Below are 14,948 nucleotides of genomic sequence, written 5' to 3' on the forward strand. Positions count from 1 at the left end.
TTGCATCCTCAACTATGCAAACGTTAACCAAAATGGTCCTCAGTCTATTTTTTTGGACAATTTTGAAAGTCAAGGACCGAAGTGGTGAAATCCTCATAGTCGAGGGACCAAATCGGTAATTAACTCTTATTATTATTAACTCTTTGAAGGAAATCAGGAAATGACACGCGCCCTCTATAAACCGACGTAGCGCAAATCACGTGTTGATCGAATCCTAAGATCAAATCTTAATATGATCTTGGGGATACTCCCTTCGGGGCAATCGTCCGGGATGTTCGTGCTTTATTGAACCAGTTTGACTCGGTCGCTATGTGCTTTGTGCGGAGAGGTAGCAATTCGGTTGCTCATGCGTTGGCGAAACAGTCTTTAGATCAACAGACATATGTTTTAGTTGATTTTTCTGAGTATATGCCACTCTTTATTTCTGCTTTGGTATGTAAGGATATTATGTTTTAATATACTGGTTTTTTCTGGTTTTCAAAAAAAAATGATCTTGGGGATTGTTTACTAAAATGAAAAGTTAAGAGGATTTTTTTGAAAAACAGAAATGGAAAAACACGTGTGAATAGTATTCTATCTTAAGAGTATTTCTAGTAGGAATTTTTTCTCAATTTTTTGAATAGTACAAAAATAATGTTGAAATTTTTTACTAATGTGGGTCTTATTTTTTGAAAAAACTTTTCTCTTGTAACAAATGAATTTTGACAAACAAATTAAAAAAAAAAAAACAGAGGTATTGAGATGTAGTTGTGTCTCACCGTCCACCCAGCGGGTGAATGTGATACACGCACCCACCTAGGTGATTGAGAGAGTTTATTGTAATATTAATTTTTTGATAAGCTAATAAATGCAAAAAAGACTAAAAAATATATTAGAGTTATATGTTAGTTATTTTTTAAAATATAAATATCCAATTTATAAAAATATTTTACATTATTATTATTATTATTATTACTATATTAAAATTTAAATAAATTTAAAATTTTAATATAAAATACTAATATTTGACACCTATTTTTTGCGCATCGCGCATAAAAAAAACTAGGAGAAAAGAAAAGAGTTTTAATTGAGAAGAGTAAAGGATGTCATAAGGTGTAAGTTTTGCCAAACAGAGCCTATGATTCACAGTAAAATTTGGGGTTGTTATGTCATGGACTCGGGTCCACCTTGTAAGGTAAGTCCATATTCACAATTTTAGAACTCTATTTTCACAATTTTAGATCTCAATATACAAAATAATAGAATTCAATATTCACAATTGCAAAATTCTATATTCACAATTACAGAACTTTATATTCAACAGTATAACACAATTTTTTAATCTATATTAATTATATTCACAAAATATTTCTGACACGTGTTTTAAACATAAGTCCATATTACAAGGTGGACTTGGATTTATAGCATAATTTGCCAAAAAAATTGCCTTAATTGTCGAACGCCCATAATAAGATGGGGTCCACTAATGGCGCAAGCCCAACATTTGCCGTATCAAAACGTTTTGTTTGTTTGTATGTTTTAAATTTTGTTATCAACTTTTGAAGCCATGAAGGAAACGACACGCGCCCTCTACAAACTAAGGTGCCGCGAGGCATATGCTGATCGAATCCCAAGATCAAATCTTAAACGATTAAACCTTGATATCTCCGAAGCTTTTGTGTTCTCCCGCTTCCATTTCCAGGTTTCGCCTGCGAATTTCTTCATTCCCCGCATTTTCTCGACATAGATTTCTGCTTTTTTGAATTGGTAAGCTTTAATTTCTTGATTTCCCTGCACCATTCCTGTTTGTTTTCTATCATAAATTTCTGATAGTTTCTCTTCGTAAGGAATATCCTTCTTTTACCTTTATGTAAATTGTAGATTTTGAATTGAATCATATAGATTTGGCAAGCTTTGCATGCTCAATTGAATTCACTTTTTATTTTCTGCTCGCCGGTTTCATTTTTCTGATAACTTATTTGGAATCCCTGTCATAGAGTGTTTCTGAAATTTTATTGATTCCATAAGTGATTTGGTGATACTAATTTCGTGATTTCTGTGCAAAGGTGGGGTCTTGAATGATGGAATTCAAGAAAATTAGACTTAATGGAAGTAGAATTGAGGAATTACAAAAGCTACTATCATTCCTGGCTTCAAATTGGGGAGATGTCTTGGATGTAAATAGCTTGAAGGTTGTCCATTTGAGTGGAGCAATGACTAATCTGGTGTATAAAATAAGCTGGCCTACAAAGAAGGAAAATGTTTGCAGGATGGTTTTGCTTCGGGTTTATGGTGAAGGAGTTGAGATTTTATTTAGTAGGGATGATGAAATTCGGACCTTTGAATATGTCTCGAAGCAAGGTTTTGGACCTCAGCTTCTCGGGCAATTTCCTTGGGGACGAGTGGAAGAGTTTATTGATGTCAGGGTATGATGATGCTTTCTTTCCTTCATTTTAATCTATTGTGGCATTGTTTCTGAGAATTGATTGTTTAACTATCTCAAAATGAGTAACATTCTCGTTTGCGTTTTTCAGACATTGTCAGCCAGTGACCTCCGAGATCCAGAAATCTCTTCTTTGATAGCAATGAAATTGAGAGAGTTTCATAACATTGGGATGCCTTGTCCAACGAAAGCTGGTCTTTGGGATAGGTTAAGGTAGTAAACTACGAATTCGCTGACCAAAACAATGTTGTTGTTTAAGATTGTTTTCATTTACTAACCGATCATCATCTTCCTTAGGGACTGGCTAGGCAAGGCCAAAACCTTGTGCTCTGCAGAAGACATAAAGGAATTTAGGTTGAATGATTTAGAAAAGGAAATTGAAACATTAGAGAAGGAACTTTCAAGGGATTCACAAATGATTGGCTTCTGTCACAATGACTTGCAATATGGAAATATGATGTTTGATGAGAAGACAAGAAGCATAACCATAATTGTAAGTGTCATTATTAAAGTTGCCATTTTGCATAGAGATGTGTTTGTGATGCAAGGTTATTTTCGCTGATATGTTTTCTTTGAATTAATGAATCTCGTTTGATGATTTTTAACAGGACTATGAGTATGCTAGTTACAATCCAATTGCTTATGACTTTGCAAACCACTTCTGTGAAATGACAGCTGATTATCACACTGAAACCCCACATGTTTTGGACTACACAAAGTACCCTGGTAAATAGCTGCTATACGTTTAGTTATGTAGAAGATATCCTTATTATTTTTCAACAATCTGGTAAAATTTCTATAATATGGTGTAATTATCAATTGATATAAAAACATGGCTTGTAGCCTAGTACAAGTTTTACTTCTTAACTTTTAGTTTGCCACAGGTGTAGAGGAGCGCCGTAGATTTGTACACTCGTATCTTAGTTCTGCAGGTTTGTTTTACTGGCTCTTTCCTTAATTAACATGAATCTGCTTGAGAATAATATGGCCTAGGTTTCATTCATATGACCAAGAAAAGGTAGAATTCATTCATAGACTTGCTCAGAGTAATAGCTTTGTCTTGATTGAAATATGCAGGCCATGAGCCAAGAGACTCGGAAGTCAAACAGCTAGTTGATGATGCGGAAAAATACATCCTTCCAAATCATTTGTTCTGGGGATTATGGGGAATCATCTCGGTCTGCAGTTTTCCATAATTTTATTGCCCATTTTTTACCTTGAGTGAACATTTGAAGTTGTGATGGTAATAGCCCTTGAATAATTTTTATTTGCAGGGATACGTGAACAGTATTGACTTTGATTACAAGGAATATGCTAGACAAAGGTTTTGTCAATATTGGCTGAAGAAACCCGAATTCATCATCTGAAAAGAAGACTAATGGAACCTGCAACATTATTGTGTATGATTGGCCTGCTTTGTTTAGATATACCAGAGATTATTGTTGTTTTGTTACAGGATATAACCTGTGTTAGGATAGCATTCATTTCTAGCAATGAATTGCTTCTGTTGTGTTCTGTAGTAAAAGCCCAGAGAGGATATCATTCTTTCTTTAGCAGAGATTAGTGTTTTCGCCACCTGTTGTTTTGCTATTACTGTTGTGTTTGATTTAAAGTAGTGAAAAGAAAGCTTATTTTGATTTTTGAAGCAAAGCCATTTTTACTTATACCATGCAAAATAGTGTATCTAAATATTTGGCGGCGTGGCAAACGTGAATAAACAACATCCTGCGACTATGCAGAAAACAGAAATAACAATAGATGCTAGCCCACACCACCCACCAGCAAAAATATATTAAGAGTTTGTAGAGCCGATTACAGACAAACAGCATATAATCTGGATTCTGGACTTAGCTGGTTTCAGATTCATTCATCGGCTTTTCCTGCAAAGCAAAAAAACACGATGAGTACACTATCAGAGCAAAGAAAGATCCTATGAGATTTTGAGTCCGAACACAGTGCTTACAGAGTTTTTTACACATTTTTTGGGCCCTGTTAAAACTTCCACAGCATTTTTCACTGCATGAATCGTCATTTTCTTCACCTGTCCCAAAATGAAACTTCATAAATTTATAGTATTGATATGATAATACAATATCAGGGGTGTACTTCAAGTGTACTAATCATTTAAGAAAAAACGTAATTCAAGGAAAGATATACTGTTGGGAACACTTTCAGGAAACATTAAAAGAAATCAAACCTCCAGTTTATCTTCTTTTGCCCTGTGATTTGGGGGAAGTGTGCGGAATACCTCCGTCAATCTCACACATTCGGAAACATTTTCAGGCGAAACAAAGTCAACTGCAACTTTTATGCATGACTGCAAGCAGATGATGGTGTAATGTTAACATCAACCCAAACACCATTAATATCTAAACAATTATCAATATATACCAATTGGATATGGAAAATAAAACACATTGCAAAATATAAAATCTGGAATACTCCTATCCATTACCACTGGGCAAGGATATATTATGCCATTGTACACACTAGAGACAGAAGTATCCTGAAGCAACCGTTAAATCACAAAAACAAAACAAAAAGGAAAAGCTAATATACCTTCAAATTTCTAACTTGATGAGGGCAACCTGCTGGTATAAAAACAGCATCCCCTAAATTTTGAACGAACGTCCATGGTTCAACCCCTGAACAGTTCATCATACCATAGCATTTATGAGAAATTTTTTAAAATATATCAAATAAAAAAATGTTGGCTAACACAAGAAAACTAACCATATTCTTCTTTCAGCTTTTTCTTGTGTTCAACAGTCAAGTAAAAACTTTGATCATGTATTGGGTGAACAACCTAAGTAAAGAAAAGATGAAAGATAATCAAAACAAAAGAATCACCAAAAGAAACATGCATCCCCTAAAAGGTTAATGCAAACAGTTTACCCCTGGCACTTGGCAACAATAAATATGCCTGAACTCCTCGAAGTGCTTCCTTAGATACTCTTCCAACTTAGGGACATCTTCCCTTCTAAAGATGTCCCAGAGAGCACCACCATCAGATTCTTCAAACTCAGCACAATCATTTCCCTTGGGATCCCCTCCATTCTGAGTTCCATTATTATTCTTCACAGGTAGAGCACCACCATCAGATTCTTCAAACTCAGCACAAACATTTCCCTGGGGATCCCCTCCATGCTGAGTTCCATTATTATTCTTCACAGGTAGAGCACCACCATCAGATTCTTCAAACTCAGCACAACCATTTCCCTTGGGATCCCCTCCATTCTGAGTTCCATTATTATTCTTCACAGGTAGAGCACCACCATCAGAGTCTTCAAACTCAGTACAATCATTTCCCTTGGGATTCCCTCCTTTCTGAGTTCCATTTTTATTCCTCACAGGTCTTCCTCTTTTACGCTTCTGAGAACTTTCCTCGTTCAACTTTTGAATTCCATTCTCACTTTTTTCCAGCTCGTCAGGCTTCAGTAGCTCTTTCTGATCCTGGATAGCATGTTTCATTTTCAGCTCTTTAATAGCTGAAAGTTGCTCAGGTTCTAGGATTGTTCCATGAGCATGTGTTAAGACATTGACCTGCAACAAAAATTTAAATCAGTATAACTTTTGAAGTGTTAAAAGAGGCAATTTGATAACAGCCAAAGCAAATCACACATAATCAACCATCAAATACACATTCTCTGCAAATTAGGTAGTAAGTCTATACCTTACAAGTAAGGCATAAACTAAGAAACAAATTTGGCAGTTACGTTTGCTAAAGAAATTTCTGCAAATGACTAAAAACCAAATCTGGCAGAGAAAAACATTGAAAACTGACAAAGGAAAAGGATAAGAACATACAGCATCAGACATATCGCAGTGCAACTTGGTTACAGAATCTCCACGCCCCAGCTCCTGATGAACTCCGTAAGCTATATATGTCTTTGGTCCCATGTCTGGTTTTAAGGACTCTTTCGGCAACTTGACAGCAAGATTTAGATACCCATTCCTAGGATCTGTATATGCCTTGAAAGGCAGGCAGTTTTCAAACTCAGCACCATGACGAGGTAACCGCTCCTCAAATAAATCAGATGGAGGCCAATCTTTCAACTTCAGAATTATAGGCCACCCATTACTATCAAATTGAAGCTTCATATATTCATTAAAAAACCGGTGGAGATTAACATCAACCTGGATGGCATCAAGAAATAACATAAAATTCAACATATAACTTACAAAATGAAATAATAATAAAAAACTTACTTTTATAGTACTGCAAATACATCTGTAACTAAGTTACCTAGAGCTATGAATGTTTTAGCAAACTGCAGATAAAGATGGCAATCACCTTGGGGCACAAATTAGCACAGAAGAAGATAACTATACTCATAAGTCCTAAGGAGGGGAAAAAACCTGGTTTCTCAGGCTTCATTCAGAAAAGTAATGGTTTCCAAGAATAGACTGTGATCAACAGGATGAAAACTACAGAGAAAGGGTGACAATAATAGTGGGAAGAAAAAAATAGATATCAAGCAAGATAAAAGACAAGAATAAGAAAAGTACTACTTGAACCATCAGCAAAATCTAACAGAAGCCCCCAAAGATGCATTTAGAAGTTTAAAGATATTTCACTCAGCTAGAAGCATCATGTATAACATGTTTTGCATGAAGAGAAGTAATGTGCTGACCTCACACCAATCCAAGCAGTTAATTGCAATCACATCTAAAAGAAGTGGATGGTTGAGATTTTTAGTCTGGCGGCAAGCACGCCACATAACCAGTGGTTCCCAGCTCAGTCCTGAGGTAGTTTCCAGCACATTACTGACAATCACAGGTTCGCCTTTAAGCCAATGCCAGCGGAAGTGCTTCAAATCCTCATGCTGAATGTCCTTGGCTGCTGGACAGTACAAATAATTATCATGCGAATCCACCCTAGAAGCTGCTTTCCTTACCTTACTTTTATCAACATCATTCTCATCAATGGTATTCAAACAAGAGCACCATTGCTGAGAACACTCTGGCATATCATCTAATTTGGTTTTCTTCATTACTTCTTCTGCTTTTGCTAGCAAGCTAGAAATATAATTCTGCCCAAGTAAGTGTTTTAGTTCTAAAGCTCCCCCATTACAACCACCCATGTTCTCCGGTGGACAAGGAATTCTACCACTTTCTTCAGATTTCCATGTATGACAGAAACCACTAGAGCTCTTTGATGGATCAAGTGTGTTATCATTGTCGCAGGATTTTTGAGCAAAATCAACAGAATTAGTCTCTACAAATCTCTTGCTCTTTTTTCTCTCATTAGTTCTACTGATTTCACCATGCATATAAGCTAGACCTTTATCAACATATTGCATAACGACTTCTTTATTCCACTTCAAATGGCCACTCCTAAGCTCTTGGGAACAAGTAAGGCATAGATCATAGGAACAGTTTGAGCAGCTTCTGTGAAAATCAAAAATTGATGTTTTGCAGTTGTCACTGCAAAGACCAAGTCACAAGAAAATGCTTCAGCATAAAATCACATAAAATTTATCTAGAGTGATGTAAGTTAAACAAAAAAGACATACCAGTACATCCTTTCGTTCTCTGCGCACTTTGCTTTTTTCAGCTTTAATTCAGAAAAGGCAACTCCTACAAACAAATAAAGGACAAAGAATAGTAAACATAATTCTAGCACCAGGCATCAGATCTAAGGGATTTTCATAAAATTCTATAATTATCCTTTATTAAGGCAACAATAAACCTCTGCCATGATGACAAAAATCCCTAAATGCAATATCTTGTTTCATTCATTTCAAGAAACCATTTTAGAGAGGAAAAAAAAAAACTTAACAAAAAAACTTTTAAAAAAAAAACTTTTTAAAAAAAACTCCACACCATCACCAAACATAAGGGTTACCTTGAATCTTTGCTTCAATCTCCTTCTCCATTATTTGCTCTGCTTTGAATTGTCTCAAGAAAGGTAGAAGCACTTGCAAGATATACTTAGAGTACTGATCCTGCTCCTCTTTGCTGACTTCAAATTTTTTTTCTTTCAATTCCTATATTGAGCATTTACCCAAGGGGTATTGGGGGAAGAAGTAGAAAACATAATCAGTATATGCAACTAATATCCAAGAGAAACATCAGAGATCAAACCAAAAAGAATAATAGTAACTGACACGTATAGGCCCTTCCAACCGCAAGCATGCTTTGCAGTTGCAGTTTTGGAGACAAACAGGGCACTTTTCTGCAAAAGCCTCCTCTGACATACCAGGATACCTTTTCATGGAAACAGAAAGTTCATGTCAGCAAAGATTGTGGACAATAACACACCTAAATTGCTACGGCCTTTACAATTTGGAGCAATTTGTGCACATTCTGTTCAGAAAACTTCACTGGCAATATAATTGGGGCGCAATTAACTCAATTACAAATGTTAGCCTATGGTTAGAACTAAGAACCACTACCAAAAATTATGATCCTGTATTGCTAATGCACAAAGAGTAGTGTACAACTACAATATTAGCATCCAATGCTAGCATTTCTAAGAAGATAATTTACTATTTTATGGTTGCAGCAAAGTTTCATCCGCAGAGGTTTAGTTTTAGCCATAAGTGCCAATCATAAAACTCATACAGCCAGAGATAACAAAATTCCTGCTCAAAAGATATTCCTACGCCCTTAATTAAAGTGGAACAGGCAGTAATGCCACACCTAAGTATAAACAAAAACAGAAAAGCAAAAATCAAACATGAGTAGTCTTAAGTAACTTTCATACCATCTGGTCATGCAAGGCACACAATATCTCTTTGTCCTGCAGTTTGTACAACGAACAACTCTTCCTTTGTCATTCCTCTGGCATTGGTGGCACATATTTGATTCAATCTCATTCCCCTGTCATATCCAGAGTCAAAATAAAGTTTCCTAAATGTAACAATCTATCCAACTAAATACACAATTGCTTACATCTTCATCCTTCCTGATCCTTGGCTTAGATACAGCATCCTCATTCTTAGCTTTCCTCTGTCGAAGGGTGCGCGCACCCACTTCACCACTTCCCTCATCCTGTGAACCCTCAACCACCTCTATCTTTCTATTTTTCCTCCTTCTCCCATATTTTTCTGCTTCTTCCCACTCCACCATTTGCTCCTTAAGTTTCCCCATCTTCTCGATTGCTATCTGACTTGATTTCCTCCTTGCACTCCGATTGCCCTTATCCTTGTCAGAACTTAACGGATCTTCTTTTTCATCCCCCATAATTCCAGTTTCAATATCTTCTTTTCCACACTCCAGCATTGGCTCGGCACAATTACTTTCATTGGGATCCCCTCCCTCCTCGGCTCTATTACAATTCTTCGCAGGCCTTCCTCTTTTACAGGGCTGCTTCTGCTCCTTTCCCTTCTTTGGTGGTCTTCCTCTCTTACGATTTGGTTTCTTCTGCTCCAAGGTAGCGCCTCCGCCGCTTTCCCCCACTGCATTTACCTCCGCATTCTCCCTCCCCAAATCTCCCTCCTCCGAGAGAGAATCCATCTTACCATTCTCCTCACTGATCACTATATCAATCGAGATACCTACCCTCTCTTCGCTCCTAACACTAACATTCTCGTTCACTAAAACGCCGTTCGTTTTCGTTTCACCGCCCACTGAATCGCCGGCCCCCTTCGCATCAGTAATACCGATTTCCTCACCATCCGCCGGCCGACTCTTCGTCAACGACGGCGTCAAATCTCCGATCTCCGCCATCGCCTCGTTCGAACAGCACCGCCTCAGCTGGCCTTCAGATTCCTCCATAGCTCGCTCAACCTTTATTGCCCCCTCCGCTTCCTCCCTACCGATATCGTAGGCGATTGAATGTAGTTAACCTAGAGAGAGTTTAGTATGCAACTGATTTGTAAAACATCCCGACAGTTCTTCCCTTGCACAATAAACCCTCGTATCTACGGAGATGGTATCGGAACGTGTGCAAGGGTTTTTGTTTTAGGTGGGAAAGTTTTTGAAATTTCCCGCCTTTTTCCCGTCATTCCAGAGCCCAACCATTGTTTGATGCTCGTATATATTAGGCAAGTGGCGAATTTTCGGAATTGATTTCTATTTTAACTCCGTAAAAGCTGTAAGTGATACTATAGGCTCGCATGTGCTTGGAGAATTTTTTTTCTTTTTTTTTTTTTTAACAAGAGTGAATTTCATTAACTTAAAACCAAAACATTACAAATGATAGGTGAAGGGTTATAGAACCACTCCTCGCAATCAGACAGAGACATGAGCCGTTTGATTCGTTGATCTTTTGGTAAAGGAAAGAAACACATTACAGAAATCATGTAAAAGATGTTTGATATCATTAACAATGAGGTAAAAATAAGACTCCCGCCTTTTGATTTAAGACCCTGGATGACTTGTAAGGAATTTGTTTCCACATGGACGTTATCCATATTTTGAGACTTCAGCCAGCTTAACGCTTCCCTAATAGCTATTGCTTCAGCTTCCATTGAGTGAATGTACCCCTCCATTGTGCCCCCCATATCAGCATAAAGGTGCCCTCGTCGTCGCGAATAACACTACCAAGACCCATGGCTGCTTCATGCTTATTGATTGCGGCATCAACATTCATTTTTTAGTATTCCTGTATGCGGTTTCACCCATTTTTTGTTCGGGATCGACGTCGCGCGATTTGAAAGGATTCGTGAGTTGGTGGCCTCTCTCCAAGCAGACAGGAAATTTACCACTTTGTTGATGAGTGCCTGATGATGAAGGACAATATCATTCTTTCAAATCTTCTCGTTTCTTTGTCTCCATATTTCCCAGCAAATAAGGAGAATTTTGGTTTTAAATGACTATTTGTTAAATAGTTTTGTCAAACCACTTGAATTTTGGTTAGAGTTATAATATGTGATAAAGTTTACACAAATTGATAAAAGTATAAGATTCGTAAAGAAATTTTGAGATAGACAAATTGTGGGCATATTTAGCTAAGTCCAGTTCAAGAAGTTTCAATTTTTTGTTGTTATAATAATTGTATACCATCGAAATATTTTGGAAACCATTAATGGGGACTTCAGCTTGGTGAAAATAAATAAAGGAAAATGAGAGACAACAATGGGTGCATTTGGTTCGCTGGGAATCGGAATGGGAATGGGTATCAAATACTTGGTAAGGGTAATGGGTTTTGGTGAAAGTATTTAGCATGTTTGGTAGTTGGGTGGAATGGGAATGATTATTAATAGTTGGGGAAGAAATGATGAAGGAAGATGAAACCCTTATTTAATAAGGGTATGGGTTTTGCCATTAATGGGGTATTCCAAACCCATAGTAGCATTCACAAAACCTATCAACCAAACACTAACACTCACTTTGATACCCATACCTTATGCCTAAACCCCCCAACCAAACACACCCAATGTTTTTTTTTTCCTCTCAATTTTTTTTTTTCCTTTCTCAATAAATGAGAGACAATCATATGATGGGTTCCTCTTGGTTAGGGGATTGAGTTTTTTTTGGAGAAGTTGAAGTGTGTGAAAGCCACGTTTCATTCAGCGAGTACATCTGAATAGTTGTCAGTTGACACTTGACATACATTTTGAATATCATTTAAGTTATGTATAAATATATCATTCTTAGCTAAGACATTGCGGTCTAGTGGCATCCGATTTACATTTTCGCATGGAGGGGAGTGGGTTTGAGCATCAGTAGAACTGTAGAAGCGACTGTTGACTCTTTGTGTTTAAGTAGTACTAATAAAAAAAATCATCATTCTTAAATTGTACCCCTCTCATATTTTCAATCCTACATTTAAATTTTGATGAGATTAAATTAAATTTTGATATGTTTAATTTAATCATGAATATTAATTACAATGATACTTAGAATTACAATTTTAAAACAATCATAAATAATTGGGCAGGCCCCATGGCAACAGTGATTGGTATGAGTATGGTACGGACTTAAATGTGTCTCATGCAGTTAAAGTTTGCTAAGAACACCTCGTGGTATGTATGACAAAAATTTAATGCAATCATCAATTTATGCAAGTTAGTGGCCTTATTTGATAATTCTCGGTTAGCGAATTGTATTAGCGACTTTGACTAACATATTATATTAATGATTTGTAAAAAGATATTTGGTACAATTGGTTAATGTTAGCAATTAACATGTAAAATACTTATAATGATATACTAATAATAATAATAATAAATTAACATGCTACGCTCGGCATAGATGATGATAAATCGATGGGTGTCCCCTTGATGAGCTTTTTTCTTCTCGTTACTTTCACGAGCTTTTCATTATCATTAGCATAAATCGTTTAGTTTGGTTTCGGCAAGTGTTGATCTTATCCTGGGCGAGCAAAAAAGAAGGATGACGAAGACCCAGATCTTTGATAAAGCTTTAAGCTCCTTGAAGGAACATAGCTTCCTAGTTATGAAACAGTTTGCGATTCAAGTTTTCTATAGCATAGTTAGAAAAGTTGTTTCTATGTCTGACTGTAAGGAATGGTTTACCATTTCATTGATCGTTGATGTAAACGTTTTATGTTATGAATTAATGGAATAGCTACATTTACCTTCAAAAAATAATAATTGATAAATGGGCTTCAAATAATGATTAATTTAATTTGGTAGCCTGTTAGGTAATTTCGGCCCATAAAAAAATTATTGATTTGTGCAGTGTGTGCCATTCAGCCCATACTTGTAAATTTGTAGCATATAGCCATATACGCTATGTTAATCTTTTCAGTATCATTTTAATCTTAACAAATGTTTTCAAAAGCCAAAGACCTGTGGTTAAGTGGCATCCGGTGTCCTGATTGACACTCCACATGGATGATGGGAGTGGGTTCGAGCCTTAGTGGAGTCAGTTGTTGACTTGTTATGCTTCAGTAGGTTCAAAAAACAATTTTAAGCGAGGGTAAGTTGGACCTCATATTGTGATTTTTTTTTAGGTAACCTAGGGTTTTCACCGTCGGACACAATGACTAGTGGGACATGGCAAATTATTGTGTAGACTATAAATATAAGGTACATTTTTATTATACTAAAAGTACATTATTTTTGTACTAAAAACATTATTTTATAGTATGTATAAAATAATGTACTTTCAGTACTTAAATAAGATTGTGTGGACCATGTTTCATGCAATAATGATTGGTGGGACAACTAGCCTGGAAGTTTAAGAATCCTAACTTTTACCAATTTATTTAAACTTTTGATATATACACATATACCTTGTGATTTATCTATACGTCAAACCTTTTAAAAAATTAATTTATATACTTTTTAAAATTTTAATTAATATTGCTCTCAATTTTTTTTTAAAATTAATATTAACATCATATTTATATTGCTTAGTAAGAAGATGACACGTAAGTATAACTATATATCAACCAATCAAAATGAGTTTCAAAAAACTTATTTTGCTATAAAAATAAAAATAGGATAGATGCTTTTAAGTGCACTATGATGAAGTTTGATTAAATTTTTACAAGTGAAATCATTTTAGACAAAGACAACTAAATTAAACCCTTTTAAAACAAAACCAAAAGTAAAACAAATTAAAAATAAAATATTACTATAATAAAAAATCAAATTTAAAATAAACTCTAAAATAAAACTAGTCTTCAAAGTGAAGTTGACGTTAAGTTTGATCCTCTAAACGTACTTTTCATGCACTTGTTTTCAAGAATTGTATTATGTGTATTTGTACAATAATTTTGTGAAATATTCTAATAGCAACTATTGTCAAGAGGAGTCATTAATCATACAGTTGTATTGTGTAAAAATTTGTACAATAATCTTGTGAAGAATTATAATAGCCGTTATTGTCAAGACTAAGTCCTCAATGATACTAGTAGGAGATAAACACGAACTTTTTTTTTTTTTTTAAATAAATTATTTATACTTTTAATTTTTTATAACTAATATTAACATCATATTTATACTGTTCAGTAAGAAAATGATAACTATATATCAACCAATGCCAATTACTATATAGTGTAAACTGTAATGGTGTTACCATTCCAAATGAGTTGCATAAGATTGAACCCCCATGGTGGAGGCATTGATTATATTAAAAAATAAAATAAAATTCAACCAATCAAAATAAATTTCAAAAATCTTTTTTTAATTTTGATTTTTGATATAAAAACAAAGAGTTAATGCCCGATTTGATCACTCGACTATTAAGATTTTACCACTTTGATCATTGACTTCTAAACTTGCTCAATTTCATCCTCAACTATACAATTGTTAATCAAAATGGTACTAAATTACTAATCAAGAATATTTTGGTTTGGACAAAATGAGTATTTTAGGTACAAATTGCATTGTTAGGATGAAATTAAGCAAGTTTAAAAGTCAATGATCAAAGCGGTGAAATCATAATAATCGAGAAATCAAATCGTGTATTAACTCAAAGATAAAAATATAATATGTGACCTTAAATGCAGTACGTGTGAATGTATGATGAAGTTTGATTAAATTTTTACAAGCAAAAATGCAAAATCATTCCAGACAAATATAATTAAAGCCCCTTTAAAAAAAATAAAAATCAATTCTCCTCCCCCCCCCCCCCCCCCCCCCCCCCCCCCCCTTTTTTTTTTTTT

General features: G+C 35.4%; 2 protein-coding genes across 3 annotated transcripts; one reads left to right on the top strand and one right to left on the bottom strand.

Moving 5' to 3' along the window:
• The first annotated feature begins 1,555 nt into the window (after positions 1-1,555).
• LOC116029512 (probable choline kinase 3) lies at positions 1,556-4,060 on the top strand. Its single transcript, XM_031271567.1, has 8 exons — positions 1,556-1,746; positions 2,046-2,405; positions 2,514-2,635; positions 2,720-2,915; positions 3,031-3,148; positions 3,307-3,354; positions 3,500-3,600; positions 3,697-4,060. The coding sequence occupies exons 2-8, from the start codon at positions 2,058-2,060 to the stop codon at positions 3,787-3,789; spliced, it is 1,026 nt and encodes a 341-aa protein (XP_031127427.1). The 5' UTR covers positions 1,556-1,746; positions 2,046-2,057; the 3' UTR covers positions 3,790-4,060.
• Positions 4,054-10,363, bottom strand: LOC116029499 (lysine-specific demethylase JMJ25-like). 2 transcript variants are annotated; one of them, XM_031271558.1, is made up of 14 exons: positions 9,320-10,363; positions 9,132-9,247; positions 8,533-8,632; positions 8,271-8,412; positions 7,939-8,002; positions 7,057-7,849; positions 6,230-6,559; positions 5,635-5,965; positions 5,318-5,454; positions 5,156-5,228; positions 4,982-5,067; positions 4,620-4,739; positions 4,386-4,463; positions 4,054-4,302 (listed from the first exon to the last, which is right to left on the bottom strand). In XM_031271558.1, the coding sequence occupies exons 1-14, from the start codon at positions 10,142-10,144 to the stop codon at positions 4,270-4,272; spliced, it is 3,228 nt and encodes a 1,075-aa protein (XP_031127418.1). In that variant the 5' UTR covers positions 10,145-10,363; the 3' UTR covers positions 4,054-4,269. The 2 variants fall into 2 exon arrangements, with proteins under 2 accessions (XP_031127418.1, XP_031127414.1); XM_031271554.1 differs by having other exon boundaries at positions 5,318-5,965.
• Between the last annotated feature and the right edge of the window lie 4,585 nt (positions 10,364-14,948).

This window comes from Ipomoea triloba, chromosome 1 (genome assembly GCF_003576645.1).
Source record: "Ipomoea triloba cultivar NCNSP0323 chromosome 1, ASM357664v1".
Taxonomy (NCBI): domain Eukaryota; kingdom Viridiplantae; phylum Streptophyta; class Magnoliopsida; order Solanales; family Convolvulaceae; genus Ipomoea; species Ipomoea triloba.

Coding starts and splice junctions, on each gene's coding strand:
- LOC116029512 (XM_031271567.1), top strand. CDS start 2,058: ATGATGGAATTCAAGAAAATTAGACTTAATGGAAGTAGAATTGAGGAA. Junction 3,149..3,306: donor GGACTACACAAAGTACCCTG/GTAAATAGCTGC, acceptor AGTTTGCCACAG/GTGTAGAGGAGCGCCGTAGA. Junction 3,601..3,696: donor GATTATGGGGAATCATCTCG/GTCTGCAGTTTT, acceptor TTTTATTTGCAG/GGATACGTGAACAGTATTGA.
- LOC116029499 (XM_031271554.1), bottom strand. CDS start 10,144: ATGGAGGAATCTGAAGGCCAGCTGAGGCGGTGCTGTTCGAACGAGGCG. Junction 8,413..8,532: donor GGTTGGAAGGGCCTATACGT/GTCAGTTACTAT, acceptor TGCTCAATATAG/GAATTGAAAGAAAAAAAATT. Junction 5,966..6,229: donor ACTGCGATATGTCTGATGCT/GTATGTTCTTAT, acceptor TTTTTGTTGCAG/GTCAATGTCTTAACACATGC.